The sequence below is a fragment of the Lathyrus oleraceus genome, chromosome 1 (assembly GCF_024323335.1).
Source record: "Lathyrus oleraceus cultivar Zhongwan6 chromosome 1, CAAS_Psat_ZW6_1.0, whole genome shotgun sequence".
NCBI lineage: Eukaryota > Viridiplantae > Streptophyta > Magnoliopsida > Fabales > Fabaceae > Lathyrus > Lathyrus oleraceus.
This window is the reverse complement of record NC_066579.1, coordinates 440,075,873-440,095,391: the sequence shown is the minus strand read 5'-3', so window position 1 is coordinate 440,095,391 and position 19,519 is coordinate 440,075,873. Positions and strand designations below refer to the sequence as shown.

Here is a 19,519-nt window from a genome sequence, read left to right as displayed (position 1 = left end):
CTACCAATTGCCTTATCAAAGGACTTTTCCTGCTTGGGGACAAAAGTAAACAATCACAAACATTGCCTCTTAAGGAGGACTTCAGATAGGTGCCTGGCCAAGTAACAAGCCAGGTCTTCCAGACTACATGAAGAAGAGGATGTTATACCTCATATCTAATGATATCAAGCAAAGCAAAGCAAGTTCTCAAAGGAACTATAGCAACTAATGTACCTCTATGAAGATGCAGCAGCTGATTTGTTGGATTCAAAGCCTGGAAGGTCAAAACAGATGTTCTATGTTGATGAAAAAGATGAATGAATGCAAGGCTTCAGCTCAACAGTGCTTGAACACGATGAAATCTCCAACTGCCATGTGAATATTCAAGTTTCAACAGCCACGATCTTCAAGAATTCTTCACAATTTTGCTTCAACAGATCTTCAACTATGCCTGTAGAAGATGAATAAACCAAGAACAAAGCAAAAGAACTCAAGAAATTCGATGGCAAAAGTTGAGAGAATTTGAGAGAATTTGAGATGAAAAGTGTTTTGGATCTGAAATTGTGAAGTTCCCCCCAATTTTCTGTTATGATTAGGTTTAAATACTCCCTGCTAATCAACCTTGTTAATCATGTTTAAACCCAAACTCAAGGATTAGTGAAATGAGATGATTTATGCATTTTGGCCAAAATACCCCTCATGCATGCATGACAATGGAACAATGTGAATTTGGCTTGAAATAAGTTGCAAATTCTGTTTTGATGCAATTGGAATTGATTTGAAATGAAAATAATGCATGCTTTTCAAATTGACATTTTCCCACCAAAATTCAAATTGATTCAAGTGAAAAATACACTTTTTTTGTGATGAGAATTTGTGAAATATGATGCATGATTATGATAGTAGGGATCAAGAGAAAATTGCTCAAAAAAGAATCACATGAATTGGCCTTTTGATGCAAAAGTTATGCCTTGTTGAAGTTCAAAATCCATGGACAATGATTTGATCATAACTTGCCAACCACACATGAGAAATGGATGTTCTTGGATTTTTTGGAAAGGTGAGAGCAAGATCTTCAACTTTCATGTTGGACAAAATTTCATTTGAAGCATTCTTGGATATGTAATCTTGAGGAGAAAACCTTTCCATTTTTGGCAGTTTGAAATTACAGGTCACTTTCTATTTTTGGAAAGTTTTCATCTGACCTCAAATCCTTCAATGTTGATGTTTGAAATGTCAAATGAGACTTGTATGGACATGAATGAGGTCATTCTAACCATCTCACACCTTCAAATCCCTGATTAAATGCACAGTTGGCCACAATTGACTTTGCTAGGGTTTCAATTGACTGAGCAATGTCTTGATGAATTTCAAGCCTCTTCCACTTGAGATCTTGATTCCAAATGATATCACAACTCATATGAACTCTTATGAATGATCATGGTGCCCAAATTCTTCAAGAATGGCCACCATATATTGCTCAATGACTGCCTTTGACTGTCTTGACCTAGTGGTTGCTTCATCTGCAAGTAACAAGGTTAGATGACATATTTTTGTACTTTTGGTTAGTAAATAAATGAAAAGCAATGATATACAAATGCAAAATATGCTTGGTGATCAAGAATCACTCTCAAAAGGTATCCCACCCATAGAGAAGGAGGCCAAGGTGTACAATGATCCTTGAGGCAATGATATGATATGATATGATGCCATGAGGGATCTTAGGGACAAAATTGGGGTCTTACACGACCCAATTCCTATGTCTTATGCAAAATTATACCCGTCTTTGGTTCTCAAGAACCTAATCTAACCAAGAAACCCGCCGCAAATTCCAGAACCACTTCCATAGTGGTATAAGCCTGAGCTCCGTTGTGCTTTTCATCAAGGAGCACCCGGACATGATATCGAGAATTGTTATCCGCTCAAGTATGAGGTTCAAAAGTTGATGAAGAGTGGAATGGTGTCCTTCGAGGACCGTGCGCCGAATGTGAAAGCAAATTCGCTACCCGCCCATGGAAATTCTTCTGTTAGTATGGTGGATGGTTGTCCTGGCGAGTTTAAGGTTTTTGATGTGCGTTTTATCCGGAGATCCTTGGTGCAGATGCATAAGGATGTTTGTTTGGTAAGTGATTGTGAACATGACCATGATAGTTGTGTTATCTGCAACATTAACCCGAGGGGTTGCGAAGTTGTGAAAAGGGACATCCAGCGACTGATGGATGAAGGCATGATTCAAATTGTTCAATCCCGTCATGTAGATGATGATGTGAATGTCATAGTGCCCATTTCGAAGAAGCCAACGAGATTGGTAATCCAGTACGACAGCAATAACAATAACAATGTCAGTAATAAATCAGTATTGTCGTTGGTTATACGGTTAGAGGGCCCAGTCTCATATTCATCTGATAAAGTTGTGCCGTATCAGTATAATGCTACAATGATAGAAGGTGGTCAAGAAGTCCCGTTGCCTACGACTAGCTTTGTGGTGAGCATTGCTGATGTTACCAAGGTGACCCGCAGTGGTCGAGTGTTTGGGCCGGTGTTCCCAAAGGATAAGGAAGAATCAGTTGTTGGAAAGAAGGTGGAAGTGGCTGTTGTAGATCCAGTTGGTGCTTCAAAAGGTAAGTCTGGTGAATCCAACGATTTGAAGGCTAACAATGATGATGAGGTACTTCGATTGATCAAAAGGAGTGAGTTTAATGTGGTAGAGCAGCTGCTCCAAACCCCCTCAAAAATCTCAGTGTTATCTCTGCTCATGAATTTTGAAGCGCAGAGAGAAGCACTGCAAAGAGTTCTGGAACAAGATTTTGTAGAACATGATGTTACAGTGGATCAATTCGATCATATCGTAGCTAACATCACTTCTTGCAATAATCTTAGCTTCTGTGATGAAGAACTCCCTGAGGAGAGCAGAAATCATAATCTGGCTTTGCATATTTCTATGAATTGCAAAGAGGATGCTTTGTCAAATGTGCTTGTTGACACCGGGTCGTCACTGAATGTGTTGCCGAAGTCAACTCTGTCAAAGCTATCATACCAAGGAGCGCCTATGAGGTATAGCGGTGTAATCGTCAAAGCTTTTGACGGTTCGCGCAAAACGGTTATCGGTGAAGTGGACCTTCCAGTTAAGATATTTACGAGTGATTTTCAAATTACTTTTCAAGTAATGGATATCCACCCAACCTACAGTTACTTGTTGGGAAGGCCATGGATCTATAGAGTAAAAAATTATCTTATCTCTATATTTATAAAAAAAATAGACTTTTCCTTAAACTAGAATAATAATTCCAAACTTATATGGTATAAAGTAAAGTATAATGTTTACATCATATAACTTAAATATTTTCATTAAATATTGCAACACAATAATTTAAATAATTTCTTTAAAATATATATATTTTAAAATTAATTTTATGAAAAAATATTGAAATTTTAGCAGTTTTTTAACATGTTCATATATAAAAAAATGATCATTTATTTCGAATTTTTTTTAATATGAGGGTATAGATTAATTATTAAAGATTAGATATTAAAACTAAAATAAGACTGAACACAAGTTAAACATAATTGTAGTTTGTGTGTATTTAATAATCCATCGACATTGGTTTCAACTAAGTAAATTGAAGATAAAATTATGTATAATAAATAAACAATTTTAAAAAAAAAAAGGAAAGTTTTGAATCTTGAAGAAATAAAAAAAGTACATTGAAGAAGTTGAGAGAGTTTGAATGAATGGAAATGATAAACATTACGGTGGAAGGTTAGCATGTGGGTGTTAGTATAGAAGGATAGAGTTTCGTGGAAGAGTGGTGGCGGTCGGATGATGGGGAATTTTGTTGGTACAGATTTGGTTTGCATCATATCCCTTAACTTTTCATGATTACAAATTATTTGAAGAACCATTGGGTATATTAATATTTATTCAAGTGTACAGGATCATAAACTAAAATTTTAGGAATAATCTAAGGATTGGTTCTAACTGTGAGCATCTAAAGAAAATTTTTAGATTAGAATCTGAAGGATCAGAAGCTGAAGACTAGACTCTAAAGAATACAACGTCTGAAGACTAGACTCTAAAGAAGTAGCCTCTAAAGACCATAGTTTGAAGAAGTCCGCCTCTGCTGATCAGAACTTAAACTAGTCAAAGCGAAAGTCCAAAGTGACTCTAATAGGTCAGTGCCAGACTTTGAGACTACTTTGTCTTCTTTTGGAAAATGCTAAAAAAACACTATTTTTAAACATTAATTGTAATATTTACTCTATTAATAGATTTATCATATATAAATGCTACTACTTTAGACGAAATTTATTTTTATAGCGAATGACTCACATATGTATTCTACTAATAGAAAAATGAGTTTTAAAGAGAGCATTACAAAGAAAGTATTTTTGTTTATTTAGAGAAATTCTTAAAATCTTAATTAGGCATTTAACTCTTTAACAACAAATGAACATAAATGAGTAATATAATTTAGTGTAGTAAAATTAATGCAATGAGGTTACATTTTAAAAGTTAGAGAGTTTAACTTATATCTCTAATATAAGTGAAGAAGTTAACACCAATAACTATAACTATATAGAAAAGGAATATGATTGTTTGAGCTGATCTATTTTTGTCCCTTAAATAATTTCTTAATTTTTACTACTAAAATTATCTCATAAATGAATAACCTCTCAATATTTCAAAAAAAAAAAACTGATAACTTCTTAGCTTAACTTCTCACAATTTATACAAAAATTTTATTTTCACATCTATAAAGTTTATTCGCCAAATTTCTTACACAAATAATTTAAATTAAAATCAAAACTAATTAAAAATATCCATTTATAATTTTGACACGTGTGTTCATTAAAAAAAAGGAACAAACGTACAAGACAATGACCGTTTAGTAATAATAATAATAATAATAATATATATATATATATATATATATATATATATATATATATATATATATATATATATATATATGGAGAATAACTTTTTGGAGTGATTTTATTGTTTCAAACTAACCCCTGAGTTTATTATCGATAACAATATATAAAACCAAAATATATTTCTGATGTAGTTTATTTTTAATACCTAAAATATCCTCAAATGTTTAGTTTAAATTTAATTAAAATTTAAAAACTATTTTTACTAAACACGTATGTTGTTTTTTAACTTCTAATGTGAGTTTTTTAAATTCCAAATCATACTCTTATTTTAATAACACCTTGCCACATTCATAAAAATTGACAAATAGAGTTTGTTTAATTTTAAAAAGATAATATCATTTTTCCATAACATAAGCACGTTAATACACCAAGACATGATCATACAGGTAAATTTATGTGGTTATTATGTATATTCATTTCAATTTTCATTACAAAATTACTTTCTAGTTGCTCGATGAAAATCTCTTCATCGAGATCTCTATTTATGAATGTTATTTTGACATTCATCGGAGGAACTATAAGATCATGCAAAGAAGCTAATGCAAATGATACTCTAATTTTCGTTGTGTTTGCTACTAGTGCATATGTGTCAAAATGATAAACACGTTCCTTTTGTTTAAACAACCTTTGATCATTAATCTTGACTTGTAGGTATTTAGTGTACCATCACACTATCATACTTTCTTCTAAACAAGAGGAGTCCCTTGAAATTATTACTTCCTTATAAGTCTTAGGATCATCTTTCACTTGAAGAATAATAATAATCTTATAAATAAAATCCTTACTATTTCCTACCATAAGATAAAAGAAATAAATTGATTATCAATTTTGTTCGCTAGATCCTTAGCCTTTCGAACTCTCTTGCTTATTCTAAGTTCTGGTTGTTTTTCAACAATCAGTGACGAACTTTCGAACCATGTTTCAATAACCCGTGGAGAATCTTCGTCACGAGGTTCTATATTTGTGGGAATCTCGGATTCCATATCCTTCATGATATGGTTCTCAAAATTCCACATCTCATGATTTATTAATTACTTTAGACTCCAAATTCAGAAGTCTATATAATACATCATCAATTTTCAGATAATGTTTATATGCCTAATTTTATCGAACATAAACAATTCATATAGTCTATAGATCATAGTTCAATTGAATAATTTAAAATTATAAATTTAACTAATATGAACACTTTAGAAATTAACAAATTTCTAATTTTAATAGATAATGTCAAATAATATAGGTGCAACATTTTATTCAAAATGTAATAAATAAAATATATATTTCAATAATATCATTTACTACAATTGAATTGTTTAAATTTAACTAATAATATAAATTTGACTATTTTGGTAATTAACATAAAAAAAAATCTTCACAATTTCAATTTCAATTTATCTATCTACCGATTTAATTCATATGACATGATTATTATCCTATAAGCATATTAGATTTAAAAAATAAATCATTTTCATGGCTCTATTTATCATATATATACATCAATATTACATTCCCTTTATGACTTTTTATTTAAAAATCATGTGAAAAAGACAATTTTCAGAAACATTCATGAGTTTTAACAAGCATAGATGCATATGTAATTATGTTGCAGTTTATATCTTATTGCTTCTGCTTCATAGTGTAATTTATTCCCTCACTTTGTATAATAAAAACAAAAGATATACATATATAGAATGTATATAAACAAAAAAAATATTGAAAGAAAATTTTCTGCCTTTATTTTGAATTCAATTAAATTAAATTCCGCTACCACGTACGAATTTAATTATATTAAGGTATTGGGAAATACAATTTAATGAGAATATAATATAGCATAGTTGTTTTTTCAAAATTTTAATCCTTAATTACAAGTATATATTGATTTTCAATACATACTACTTTTTCACATTGATATTGATGTCCAAAGTTAGTAATGTATTAACTTAAATTTGTACCATTACTGTTTCAATTATATATACATATAATTTCTTTTTTATTCATGAATTATATATTCATTTCATATCCATTAATTATTATCTGAAAATTAAAATATTAGAAATCATGTTCTTATACTAATTGTTTATAAAATTTCGTATTTGGATATTTGATATTATTATTTTTATATTGCTTTAATTTTTTATAAGGAATAATAAAATATATTCGAATTCGTAAGAGTGTTTCTTCTTGTGTTCAAAATGTGTCCACGACTCAATAGTTCATAATTTGATGTTTGAAATTGAAATCTCGGTTGGCATTAAACAAAATACTATAAAATTATTAAAGAATTAAATTATAAATCAAATGGTAGAGACTAAAATCGTGAGTGAATCACTTTTTTTATAGTATTTCAAGCACTCAGTTTGTCTTAGAGTTTCTATATAGAAATATCTAGGATAATTCAACATATACTCGAATTTGCGACAAGATCGATGAAAACTCGAATGTAGGGAAGATGAAATCCGTAATTTTTTGTGAAGAAGATAGGTTTTTCTAATGTATTTTTCTGAATCCATAATGCTAAATTTATAGGTCAAACATATTTTTCATAAACTTGCGACCCTTAATAAAATACACACTTTCAACCACACTTTTGCTCAATATTACACTATTTCTTCTACAACAACACTTTTCAAATATTGCATTGTTTCGCTCACAACATTACTTTTTACTAAATGTTGCACTATTTCGTCTACACCAACAGTTTTTAAATATTGTATTGTTTCGTATTCTACAACACTTCACGAACTATTTCCTATTTCAAAATTCAAAATACAAACCGTCTACTACAACACTTCAAAATTATTAATTATTAATAATTTATAACAAATATTACATCCAAAGCTTAGTAAATCAAATCCTTGAGTTGATCCACCTTGTTTTCCTTGGTCATTCTTTTTTGTTTCCTTTAGTGTAAATGTGTCAAAAAAAATTTAAATTGTGTTTTGAGCTTGTTTGCATAAAGTGAGGATTTGCTAGGCGATCATGTCTCCCTTCTAGAAAATTTAGCTGGGAAATTCCATTTATTTCTTAAGATTACCTTTACAACAAGTAAATACATGTTATTACAATAAAGTTGATTTTAAATAAATTTAAAAGATATTAATGGTTGATTAGTTGTGATTTACTAACTATGTATAAAACTTAAACTTTTGTTTTTTCCAAATGATAGTTTCCATAGTATATTATTCATGATCAATATAAAATTGTAATCATCAGAGATGATTACTATTATTATATCTTATACATAAAAAAAGTCTAAGGACACATAAAGAGAAAACGATCACAACGATTCATAAGAATATCAAACACTACTCTGACAAGTGCATGACAATAGTTAATAAACACACTGTTTTTTTTATTCTATAAATAAATTATTTTGGAAATGTGGTACTCAATGGAGTGCATCAAGATCAGTGTAATATTGTGCAATCCACCGTTTTATAATCTTGACTTCTTGTTTTCTTTGTTTAATCAGCCATACTGGATCACTCGGTGATGAAGACTGAATATCTAGACAATGAGATCCTGAAAAATGAATAATTATTAAATTTATGATTAAGTGAAATGATTGTGTCTTTTTCTCGTTTTAACTCTCAATAAAAAATTAGAAAAGTGACTTAATAATATATATATATATATATATATATATATATATATATATATATATATATATATATATATATATATATATATATATAAAAGGCGGCATACCTTTTTTTGTATATATAGCAACAATACTTTTTGATAGGTCGTGTAGAATTCTGAAATGTGTAAAAACAACAATATTTTAATTTGATATATTTGATTCAAAAATAATTAAAGATGAATATAACTTTAGATTTTATATATGGTTCTTACCCGCCACTACTAAGAGGATCTTGTAACCCATTTGAAAAAATAATATTACTTCCAAATCTTTGAAGAATCGTCTTCAAATTCTGATATTAATCACACGTTAATTTTTATCATTAATAATTTAAGAAAATACATATTTTGTATTTTTGTATCAATGCAATTGAAAATAAGATTTAAATATAAATTTTGTCTTAAGAAAAGAGTGTGTAAATAATTAAGTTATTGTTTGAGATGAGAAGAAAAAAAACTAACATGGCCTCCATAGTAGGTAGAAATCCAATGTGAGCGAGGAGAAACGTCATATTCTTCCTTGCAATTTGAAATGTATTTCTCTAAGTCAAAGGGGGAAGGTCGAAACATAGTATCATTTCCTATTCCGTGTCGTACCACCAATTCGCTACATATCTAAATTAAAACAAATTATATTATTTTTATAATATCATTTATATAGATCTAAAAGATAATATTATAAGAAAAATATTTTAAATATATATTATCAATAAAAATAACTAATAAAATGACAAAAAATAGTTCACCAACTTTACTTATTTTAATAAAATAAATTTATTTACTTATAAATGAGATTATATATACCTGCCATCCCCAACCCATCCTTGTCTCAGTCTCAATATCAGTCTCAGATATAGGTGTCTCAGATATAGATGTAGGATCATTAATTTGACATGTGTCATTTCCAATGAAAGCCACAATGCCAGAATATATTTTATCAAGAACATCATTTCCAAAAGAAGCTTTATCAATTCCATTACATATAGTAGTAACCGGAGAACTCGAAGGATGATTGTATTGAGCAGCAAAAACATACATGTTTTCTAAATAGTGAGACAATTCAGAAGAGTTGTTCAATGGACTGCAAGAAATAGATAACATTAAAATATTTTATTTACTTGCTATAATCAAATTAATATTTTTTTTGTTACCTGCAGGTGTTGAATTTTTTGCTAAGAATAGAAAGACCGTTTGTTTCAGAAGTTACTCTGTCAATTTCAGACCAAGAATTAAGTATTGTTTCATAACACGTGTCACTGACTTCCTGAAAACAAAATCGATTATTCATAACGCAAATTTTTAATAATTATTTTTCATAAATACATTTAAAAAGAAAATATAGCATGGCAAATTACTTTAAAATCCCTTGAAACAACATCCATATAAGCATTGGGATGAACGATATCATCAGTGCTGAGGATAGGAGCAGATGAGGCCAAAGCACCAATAGTCAAATGAGGATATTTTAATCTAAACCATGAAGCCAACACTGCATAATAAAAATATTTTTAACCAAGAAAAAAAAAATATGAATATGAGAAAAATGAAGTAAGTTTTTTTTAATTTAAAAAAAAACATAATATGAGAGACTAACTTCCACCATATGATCCTCCAATTACAACAATAGGAGAATTTTGAGCTTGCAATGTTTTTTTGATGTGGATAATCACATCTGCATAATCTGCAAGTGCCTGTGCCGAGTTTAAATACCCAAGAGTACTTGCATTCTTATATGCTTCTTCCCTAGATCCAAATGGTATTGATTTTCCATAGTACCGATGCTGATAAGAAATTATTAAAAATATAAAAAATAAATCATATATTTGAATTCAATAACAAATATTAAAAATATTTATTTATTTATACCTCTATGTATACTAGAAGGGCCTTAAAAGTAGGTGCATTGTCAATCATAAATCCTACTGAATAAGGACTAGGATCGATTGCGTCTTCTGCACCTAAATAAACAAATATTGGAGCAGAATAATTTGCTCCACCCCAATATTTAAAATTGATCAAATATCTTTGATCAAAAGTATTATAGCTTTCAGGTTTATAATTGAAATGATCTAATGTTTGTTTATAGAAAAATGTGTCAATGTCTTTTGTATCCGTTGAAGCCAAACGTGCAAAGCTGTGTAGTTTGATTAATTTCCTGATATCAGAATTGAAATAAAAAATAATTATAAAAGATGACAAAAAGTTAACACAGGTATGAATCCTTATTTGTTTTATAATCATAACTTCCCTCAACTAATTCAAGTATGCATAATAAAGAAAAAATGTGACCATACCTTGGTGTCCTTAATGAAAATGTAGAAACAAGATGAATGGACTCAATAAGATGGAGAGAAAGACATATAAAAAATATAAATTGATATTGCTTCATTGCAAGTTACAACTGAATCAATTAGGAGGGCACCCTGTTTTGAAAAATATATAAGATGGTATAAATAAGTTGTGCAATTGATTAATGGTGTAATGGACGGATTTTATAGCTAATTTACTTTCTATTTTTCACCAAATATCTTAATTAGCTTGATTTGACTTGGTCAAATCTTTGATTGAGAAAACCTTATTTGGGTGGATAAATCCTTAATGAAACTAACGGCTAGTGTTGTTTAATATTTAGAAATGTATATTTGTCTATTTTTTTCAAGAAAAAAAATAAAAGCTTGTCAAAATAACCACTCATATTTTTGCTTATATTTATAGGGCCAGCATCCTTTTTTATTTGAATTATATTAAATATAGATAACATGTTTTTATACTAGTTAGAAATATAAACTTTTCCTTTTTTATATGAAAAAAAAAAATAAGACTTAGTTATAAAGTAATATATTGTATAATTTTTGAAATATATTTCATTAATATTAAATTTAAAATTAAACAATTAATTTTTTCCTTCTCTATATACGTGTTTTATTAAAATAACTCAAAATTATTTATAATTATATTTTTTTTCTTTCAATCAAGTTATTTTCAAAATCTAAAACTTGAATCTAGTTCAATGTAATGTTATTTGATTCATTATTTGTGTGAAATATTTAAATGTTTAGGCAATGAAAATCGAAAATGTGTGCATCGGTAAAGTGTCTTTAAATAAAAATACTATTTGTGTAATATATATATGTTAAAATTAATTTTATGAAAAAATATTAAAACTTTAGCAATTTTTTAACATGTTCATATATAAAAAAAATGATCATTTATTTCGACAAATTTTTAATCTGAGGATATAGATTAATTATTAAAGATTAGATATTAAAACTACAATAAGACTGGATACAAGTTAAACATAATTGTAGTTTGTGTGTATTTAATAATCCACCAACATTGGTTCCAATTAAGTAAATTGAAGATAAAATTATGTATAATAAATAAACAATTTTAAAAAAAGGGAAAGTTTTGAATCTTGAAGAAATAAAAAAAGTACATTGAAGAAGTTGAGAGAGTTTGAATGAATGGAAATGATAAATATTACGGTGGAAGGTTAGCATGTGTGTTAGTATAGAAGGATAGAGTTTGGTGGTGGAATGGTGGCGGTCCGATGATGGGGAATTTTGTTGGAACATATTTGGTTTGCATCATATCCCTTAACTTTTCATGATTACAAATTATTTATAGAACAATTGGGTATATTAATATTTATTCAAGTGTGCAGGATCATAAACTAAAATTTTAAGAATAATTTAAGGATTTATTCTGACTGTGAGCATCTAAAGAGAAATTTTAGATCAGAACCTGAAGGATCAGAAGCTGAAGACTAGACTCTGAAGAAGACAACGTCTAAAGACTAGACTCTGAAGAAGTAACCTCTAAAGACCATAATTTGAAGAAATTTGTCTCCTGCTAATCAGAACTTAAACTAGTCAAAGCGAAAGTCCAAAGTGACTCTAGGTCCCTATCAAACTTTGAGGCTATTTGTCTTCTTTTGAAAAATGCTAAAAAAATACTATTTTTAAACATTAATTGTAATATTTACTCTATTAATAGATTTATCATATATAAATGCTACTACCTTAGACAAAATTTATTTTTATAACGAATAACTCAAATGTGTATTCTACTAATAGAAAAATTAGTGTTAAAGAGAGCATTACAAAGAAAGTATTTTTGTTTATTTAGAGAAATTCTTAGAATCTTAATTCCGCATTCAACTCTTTAACAACAAATGAACATAAATGAGTAACATAATTTAGTGTAGTAAAATTAATGCAATAACGTTACATTTTAAAAGTTAAAGAGTTTAACTTATATCTCTAATATAAGTGAAGAAGTTATCACCAATAACTATAACTATATAGAAAGGGAATATGATTGTTTGAGCTGATCTATTTTTGTCCCTTAAATAGTTTCTTAATTTTTACTACTAAAATTATCTCATAAATAAATAACTTCTCAATATTTCAAAAAAAAAAACTCATAACTTCTCAACTTAACTTCTCACCATTTATACAATATTTTTATTTCCACATTTATAAAGTTTATTCACCAAGTTTCTTACACAAATAATTTAAATTAAAATCAAAACTAATTAAAAATATCCATTTATATTTTTGACACGCGTGTTCATTAAAAAAAGGACCAACGTACAAGACAGTGACCCGTTTAGTAATAATATATATATATATATATATATATATATATATATATATATATATATATATATATATATATATATATATATATATATATATATATATATGAGATACCACATCACCTTGGAATGAACACCTTTTCTAGTTACATCATCATCATCTTCAACAATGGTGTCCTTCTTCTTGTAGTGTGACTCCATACACCTCGAGCACTCCTTCAAGTTTTCATACCTTTCCATATATAATATGCAATCATTATGACATGCATGTATTTGGACATAGTCCAAACCCATTGGACGCAATATCTCTTGGTCTCATAACTACGGTTCGGCAACATGTTACCTTCTAGAAACATTTCTTTCTACAATTCAAGCAATTTAGTGAAACTTTGATTCATTCATCTACCTTTTTCCTTAAGATTAAATAATCTTAATATAACTGACAATCTTGTAAAAAATTTGCATCCTGAATATAACGGCTCTTCGAGGTCTCTTTGCAAAGTATCTTCCACATGAGTTTTCTTAAAAGCATCTACTCCAATATCACAAATTATATCTTCTAAAATAGCATTCATCCATCATGTTCAACTCTATGTGACATAGGTCTTTTTTTTTGTCACTTCACCATGTCATGCTCTTTTCGTGTAATTTGAATAATGTTCTATATTAAGGGCTCGTTTGATTGAGTTTTGATTTTCTATTTTTAAAAATGATTTTATAAATCAGTTTTAAAAAATTGTTTTTAAAAAAACTAATGGAATAAAATCTGTTTGGTATCTCTGTTTTTAAAAATTGTTTTAAAAATTTAAAAGTTAAAAACTTGTTTGGAGAAATTGTTTTTGGTTTCTAAAATCTAAAAATTGAAAAATTTATAGTTTTTAAAAACTATTTTATAAATCAATTTTAAAAGAGTTTTGAAGAAAAACAATAAAATAAAACATGTTTGGTAATTCTACTTTTAAAAATCATTTTAAAAAGTGTACCACTTTTCCTTGTTTTTTCCTCATCATAATTTCCAAAACTAAAAACCAAAAACCAAAACCTCTAAAACCTGTTTTAGTTTTTTAGTTTTTAAAACTCTCAATAGAGAATAGTTTTCAAAAACAATTTTATAAAATTAGACTACCAAACAAATTTTCTTATTTTCAAATTTTAAAAATTAAAAAACAGTTTTACAAAATCAAATCAAACAGGCCCTAAGTCTCACACCGATTTTCTAAAACATAAGATAAATGCTTATATAGCTTATCAATGTTAAGCCCTTTGACATCTTAGATACTAAAATGATACTGCAACAGTAATATGGACTTTAGGCTAAAAATTTTAATTTCAAATTTTTATTTAATTTCATTTCTAAAAAATTAATTGAAGTTATTATTTAATTTAATTAAAATAAGTAGTATTAGTTATCCTTGTCATTTAATTAAAAATAATCATCATTGTCAAGTAAACAAAAGTGATCAAAACGTTCAAACTAAAGGGATCAAAAATGCATTTAAATCTTTTTTTTATTTTGTTAATAATAGCTCAATTTGCATTTATATTCGATTTTTTTTTTATTTTAGTTTTTTTAAACAACCATAGTAAGGAAATACTCTACTCCGTGTAACTCTTATTTTTATGACTTTATCGTAATACAATCTTAAAGTTGGGCTTGATATTTAAAAGGTTTATTATTTTATTTTATTTTAGTCCTGTATCATAATTTTAAGGTTCATTTTGATCCCTTAATTTTAAAAATGTTTATTTTGATCTCTTAACTCTTTAAGATTTATCATGTTAGTCTTTTTCGTCTAATTGACAATGATAAAATTCAAAAATCGATCGTTAAATTTGTCGCTAATTTGAGAAGAATAACTAATACGATACATTTTGAAAAAATTAAGGGATTAATATGGATTTTTTTTTTAAATTAATGGGACAAAATAAATTTCAAAATTAAGATACAACACTAAAAAGATATTAATATTTAAAAAATTCCCTCATTTCTACCCAAACTTTCTTAATATTCACATATTTGAGTTAAGCATTTTAAATTCATATCATTATAGTAATTATTTTATTTAAATCATTAGAAAGTCAAATTCATAAAAAGTACTTTTACACAAATAGAAGAGCCTTATCAATTGTCATCTCTGTTTTTCGAACTTCCATATTTGAAAATCTTTTTCGTTACATTAATGGAAAGCTTCTCCCATTCAAAAACCAGGAACTAGAATTAACATATGACTTCAAACACAACAAACAACGAAGTACAACAAAGATTATAAACTTTGCTTCATCGTCTCCAATCAACTAAGCTACTCACTCTTTATCTTTTACCACTAAGCTATTGATCTCAATTTCTTTTGAATTTTTGTATACATTCTAATGAGTTGGAGTTGGACCTTGTAATTAGGAGCTCTATTTAATCATGGCTTAAGTATGACAAATCATTATGCAACACATTCATGAAGTAAAGGCTTAGAATATCTTGTATACGAATGTTACTCATGTTTAAAGACAATAAATATCCGCCATAGGAAAGGTTACATTCTAAACAAATACCAGAACTCAGAAACTGTTCTATCTATCTATCACCTTCAGCTGAATATTTCGTAAAATTTCTCGGTGACGAGTAAACCCGAGTCTATCGACTCCAAAGGATCCTTTCTAAGACGGTGTCTCAAGCAGTTAGGGATGACAGTAGCAATATCCTCTACACTCACTTTGTCTCTTCCCTTCAAAGCAGCCAAAGCTTTAGCAGCTCTATTTGATACAATGTCTCCTCTCAATCCGTCCACGTTCAACTCTGCGCACACCCTCGAGATTTTCACTTTCAGATCTTGATCAATTTGAACTGAAGAAAGTAAACTCCTTGCTGAGGTGATTTGTTCCGTGAGCTTCTCTTGCTCGGCATTGTAAGTCTCTCGAAATTCCTTCGGGTTTTTGTCGAACCTAGCTCTCTCTTCTACAATCTTCACTCTCAGTTCAGCGTCTCTAACAGTCCCCACTTGAGCATGCATTCCAAACCTATCAAGCAGTTGTGGCCTGAGCTCCCCTTCTTCAGGATTTCCAGAACCGATTAGGATAAACCGAGCAGGATGCGAGATAGAGATACCCTCTCTCTCCACTGTGTTCCAACCTGATGCAGCAGAATCCAACAACACATCAACTAAATGATCATCCAAAAGATTAACTTCATCGACGTATAAGATTCCTCTATTAGCTTTAGCTAGTAGTCCAGGCTCAAATGCCTTGACACCCTCCGTGAGAGCTTTTTCGATATCAATTGTTCCACAAACCCTATCTTCTGTAGCTCCTAAAGGTAAATCAACCATGTTAATTTTGCTCAACACGATGGAAAGTTGCTCTCCTTTTATTACTCGGTCTCGCACTTCGATTCCCATCACTTCTGGATCTTCTGGGTCTGAATTGTAAGGATCACCAAAAACAACCTTGATTTCAGGAAGTAAATCGACCAATGACCTAACCGTTGTGGACTTTCCTGTTCCTCTATCCCCCATTATCATTACACCTCCAATCTTAGGATCGATGACATTAAGGAGAAGGCAAAGCTTCATCTCATCCTGTCCAACTATAGCAGCAAAAGGATACACTGGCCTCTGGCTTTCTTTAGCAATAGTATTCAGACCCTGGATATCAAAAGTTCATAATTGAAATATAATCAAAATAACTTAAAGGTGTTTCTCGGATAAAATAAGATTATGATTCTTCACTAAAAGAAAAGTCTTTCTAAGCCTGTACATTTGTAAACAAGTTAAATGAGAAGGCTTTTGAAAAACAAAAGTTAACTAACAGCTTATAGCATAAACACTTATCATATAAGTGTTTATGTAAAAGTAGATTCTATAGCTAAAGATAAAATAAAGTTAAGTTGTTTTCAAATAACCTATAAGCGGTTTCAATAACTATTCCACCGAGCTTAAAGATATAAGCTGAAAATAGATTATGGACATGACAACCTAACCAGTTGCACATGTGCTTATGCCAGATACATTGTTTGGACATCATTCTTTGGATAAACAATTTAACTAACAGCTTATAGCATAAGCACTAATCATATAAGTGCTTATGTAAAAGTAGTTTCTATAATAAAACATAAAATAAAGTGAAGTTGTTCTCACATAAACTATTAAGCTGCTTTCATAAACTATCCTAGTGAGCTTATTTATATAAGTTGAAAACAACTTATGGGCAATGGCATAAGTTGTTTCCATAGGCTCACTCAAAAAGTCGCACAAGTGATTATGCAATTCAATCCATAATTTGCTAAAATGGAATATCCCTTAACTAAGTACATACCTGTTCTACAGAGTTAACTTCGGTAGCAACATTGACAACAGGAAACCGAGACTTCCCCTTTGTGCCATTAATTCCAATTCCTCCACAAAACTTTCTACCACAGCTTTGCCCTACAAAGCCAACCATTCAATGCAGATTCAGATCATCACAAAAAGAAGAAAAAACACAACTTTAAGACACGGAAACAACATATATGAAACGGGTCATTCTCAATTCTTTCACACTACTATTGCATAACCTCTAAAAAGAAGAAAATTCAAGGAAAAAGAAAAAAGATAATATACCTGAGGATAGAGAGAGTGTGTGAATGGAAGGGTTGGAAGAAGGGGAAGAAAGGTAGCGTGAAGGAAGAAACGCAATTGAAGAAGTGCCTAGTGTAGTTGAAGCCATAGGTGAAGGTGAAGAAACACAGTTTGTTTGTGCTAAGATTAAGGTTAGTGTTTTATTCACTTGTCATGGCAGCTGGCATGCTTTCTATTGGTTTCCAACCATCAGGATAAGAAGATAGATTCTCTCTCCTTTTTGGTAAGATGGATAGTAAAGGTGTAGTTCACAAATATGTGAGTGTGTGTTTAGTAAGCTATTGATATTTTGCAAATACTTATGAGTATGTATCTTAAGAGCATTTGAATTGTTTATTTTAGAAAAATAATTAATGTGCATTGTAAGTATGTCTTTTTTTAATAAAATATTGAAATTATTATAATTAAATAATGAATAATTGTTAATAGATCTTATTTACAAATGTTTTATATTGGTTTGAAAAGTAGCCATAGCTAGAATAGAAGGAATAATACAATTGTGAATTGTCATATTGTATAATATAAGAAACATGCCACGAAGGTAGGTGTTAATTGACTTGTTAAATTGGTAGTTTCACTTCTCCACTAAAAATATTTTTATTTGTCTTTCTCTTTTAGTTAATATATATTCTATGGAAATGTTGAACTTGATAGTTATAATGTTGGAATTTATTTGATGTCCCACATTGCTTAGGTTTTCGGGTTGTTGGATGTATAAATATGTGAGGATAACCTCAGTTTTTAAGCTAACTTTTGGATTAAAATTCAAGCATATTTAACATGGAATCAGAGTCGGATAAAGGATTGCAATGTGGGCATTTAACTCAGGTCTACCCTATACGTGAAGGTGTATGTGAGGGCAACTGCACCATCTATTGTTTCTTTTTTTTTCAATTGGTAAAAAAATAGTATATGTCGTGCTAATTTAGCTTAAGGTAGTAACTCTTAAAAAAATAGTATACGTGCTAATTTAGCTTAGGTAGTAACTCTTAAAAAAATAGTAATTTTACACTATCATCCAATAAAAATATATCATTTCGTCATGTCATACCAGTATTTTAAAATTTTCAGTCTGAGTTGGCGGAATACATGATCCTCATTGGTTGACAATGTAAAATAAATTTACACGATCAGTGCATTTCTCTCTCTCTCTATCTATCTATCTATCTATCTATCTATCTATCTATCTATCTATCTATCTATCTATCTATATATATATATATATATATATATATATATATATATATATATATATATATATATATATATATATTTATATACTAATATTAAAAAAAAATTATTTTTAAAATTTACATCCATTATACTAAAAACTTGTGTAAATAAGAAATACATTTGTAAATAAAGTGTCAATTTTAAGTATTAGCGTGTGACAATAGACACCCTATTTGTTTAAAATGGGTGTAAATTTAAAAAATTAGTATAATTAAATTTTTATTACTTCCATTAAATTTAAAACAGGTATAAATTTAGATGGATTGAAAAAAAAGTGCTTTCTCAAATATTAGACTTCTATAAAAATATTTTTTTAATCAAATTAAAAAAATGAAAAAAAGTTATATTTTTATTACTGAAATAAAATATCCTTTCCAAAACATTTCATGTACTAAAAACATTCTCTTAATCAATATATATATATATATATATATATATATATATATATATATATATATATATATATATATATATATATATATATATATATATATATATATATATATATATATATATATAT

The 19,519-nt window shown here is 28.8% G+C and overlaps 2 protein-coding genes across 2 annotated transcripts; both read right to left on the bottom strand.

Annotated features, from left to right (window-relative positions):
• Positions 1 to 8,061: 8,061 nt before the first annotated feature.
• On the bottom strand, positions 8,062 to 13,734 carry LOC127115191 (uncharacterized). The gene is made up of 12 exons (XM_051046792.1): positions 13,566 to 13,734; positions 13,503 to 13,521; positions 13,275 to 13,391; positions 10,426 to 10,714; positions 10,154 to 10,340; positions 9,915 to 10,048; positions 9,711 to 9,823; positions 9,364 to 9,640; positions 9,022 to 9,174; positions 8,773 to 8,852; positions 8,626 to 8,675; positions 8,062 to 8,439 (listed from the first exon to the last, which is right to left on the bottom strand). Exons 1-12 carry the CDS (start codon positions 13,732 to 13,734, stop codon positions 8,306 to 8,308), a joined length of 1,722 nt encoding a protein of 573 aa, XP_050902749.1. The 3' UTR covers positions 8,062 to 8,305.
• Positions 13,735 to 15,610: 1,876 nt separating this feature from the next.
• LOC127081154 (magnesium-chelatase subunit ChlI, chloroplastic) lies at positions 15,611 to 18,049 on the bottom strand. Its single transcript, XM_051021439.1, has 3 exons — positions 17,749 to 18,049; positions 17,465 to 17,574; positions 15,611 to 16,794 (listed from the first exon to the last, which is right to left on the bottom strand). The coding sequence occupies exons 1-3, from the start codon at positions 17,852 to 17,854 to the stop codon at positions 15,742 to 15,744; spliced, it is 1,269 nt and encodes a 422-aa protein (XP_050877396.1). The 5' UTR covers positions 17,855 to 18,049; the 3' UTR covers positions 15,611 to 15,741.
• Positions 18,050 to 19,519: the final 1,470 nt, after the last annotated feature.

What these genes read in the sequence shown, in the direction of transcription:
- LOC127115191 (XM_051046792.1), bottom strand. Translation starts at nt 13,734, where the DNA reads ATGAATGCTATTTTAGAAGATATAATTTGTGATATTGGAGTAGATGCT. An exon ending in GTTCATTCCAAGGTGATGTG is followed by an intron (nt 10,715 to 13,274) that starts GTATCTCATATA and finishes TTCTGATATCAG; the next exon opens with GAAATTAATCAAACTACACA. An exon ending in CCCTTCTAGTATACATAGAG is followed by an intron (nt 10,341 to 10,425) that starts GTATAAATAAAT and finishes ATTTCTTATCAG; the next exon opens with CATCGGTACTATGGAAAATC.
- LOC127081154 (XM_051021439.1), bottom strand. Translation starts at nt 17,854, where the DNA reads ATGGCTTCAACTACACTAGGCACTTCTTCAATTGCGTTTCTTCCTTCA. An exon ending in CACACTCTCTCTATCCTCAG is followed by an intron (nt 17,575 to 17,748) that starts GTATATTATCTT and finishes TTGGCTTTGTAG; the next exon opens with GGCAAAGCTGTGGTAGAAAG. An exon ending in AAGTTAACTCTGTAGAACAG is followed by an intron (nt 16,795 to 17,464) that starts GTATGTACTTAG and finishes TTTGATATCCAG; the next exon opens with GGTCTGAATACTATTGCTAA.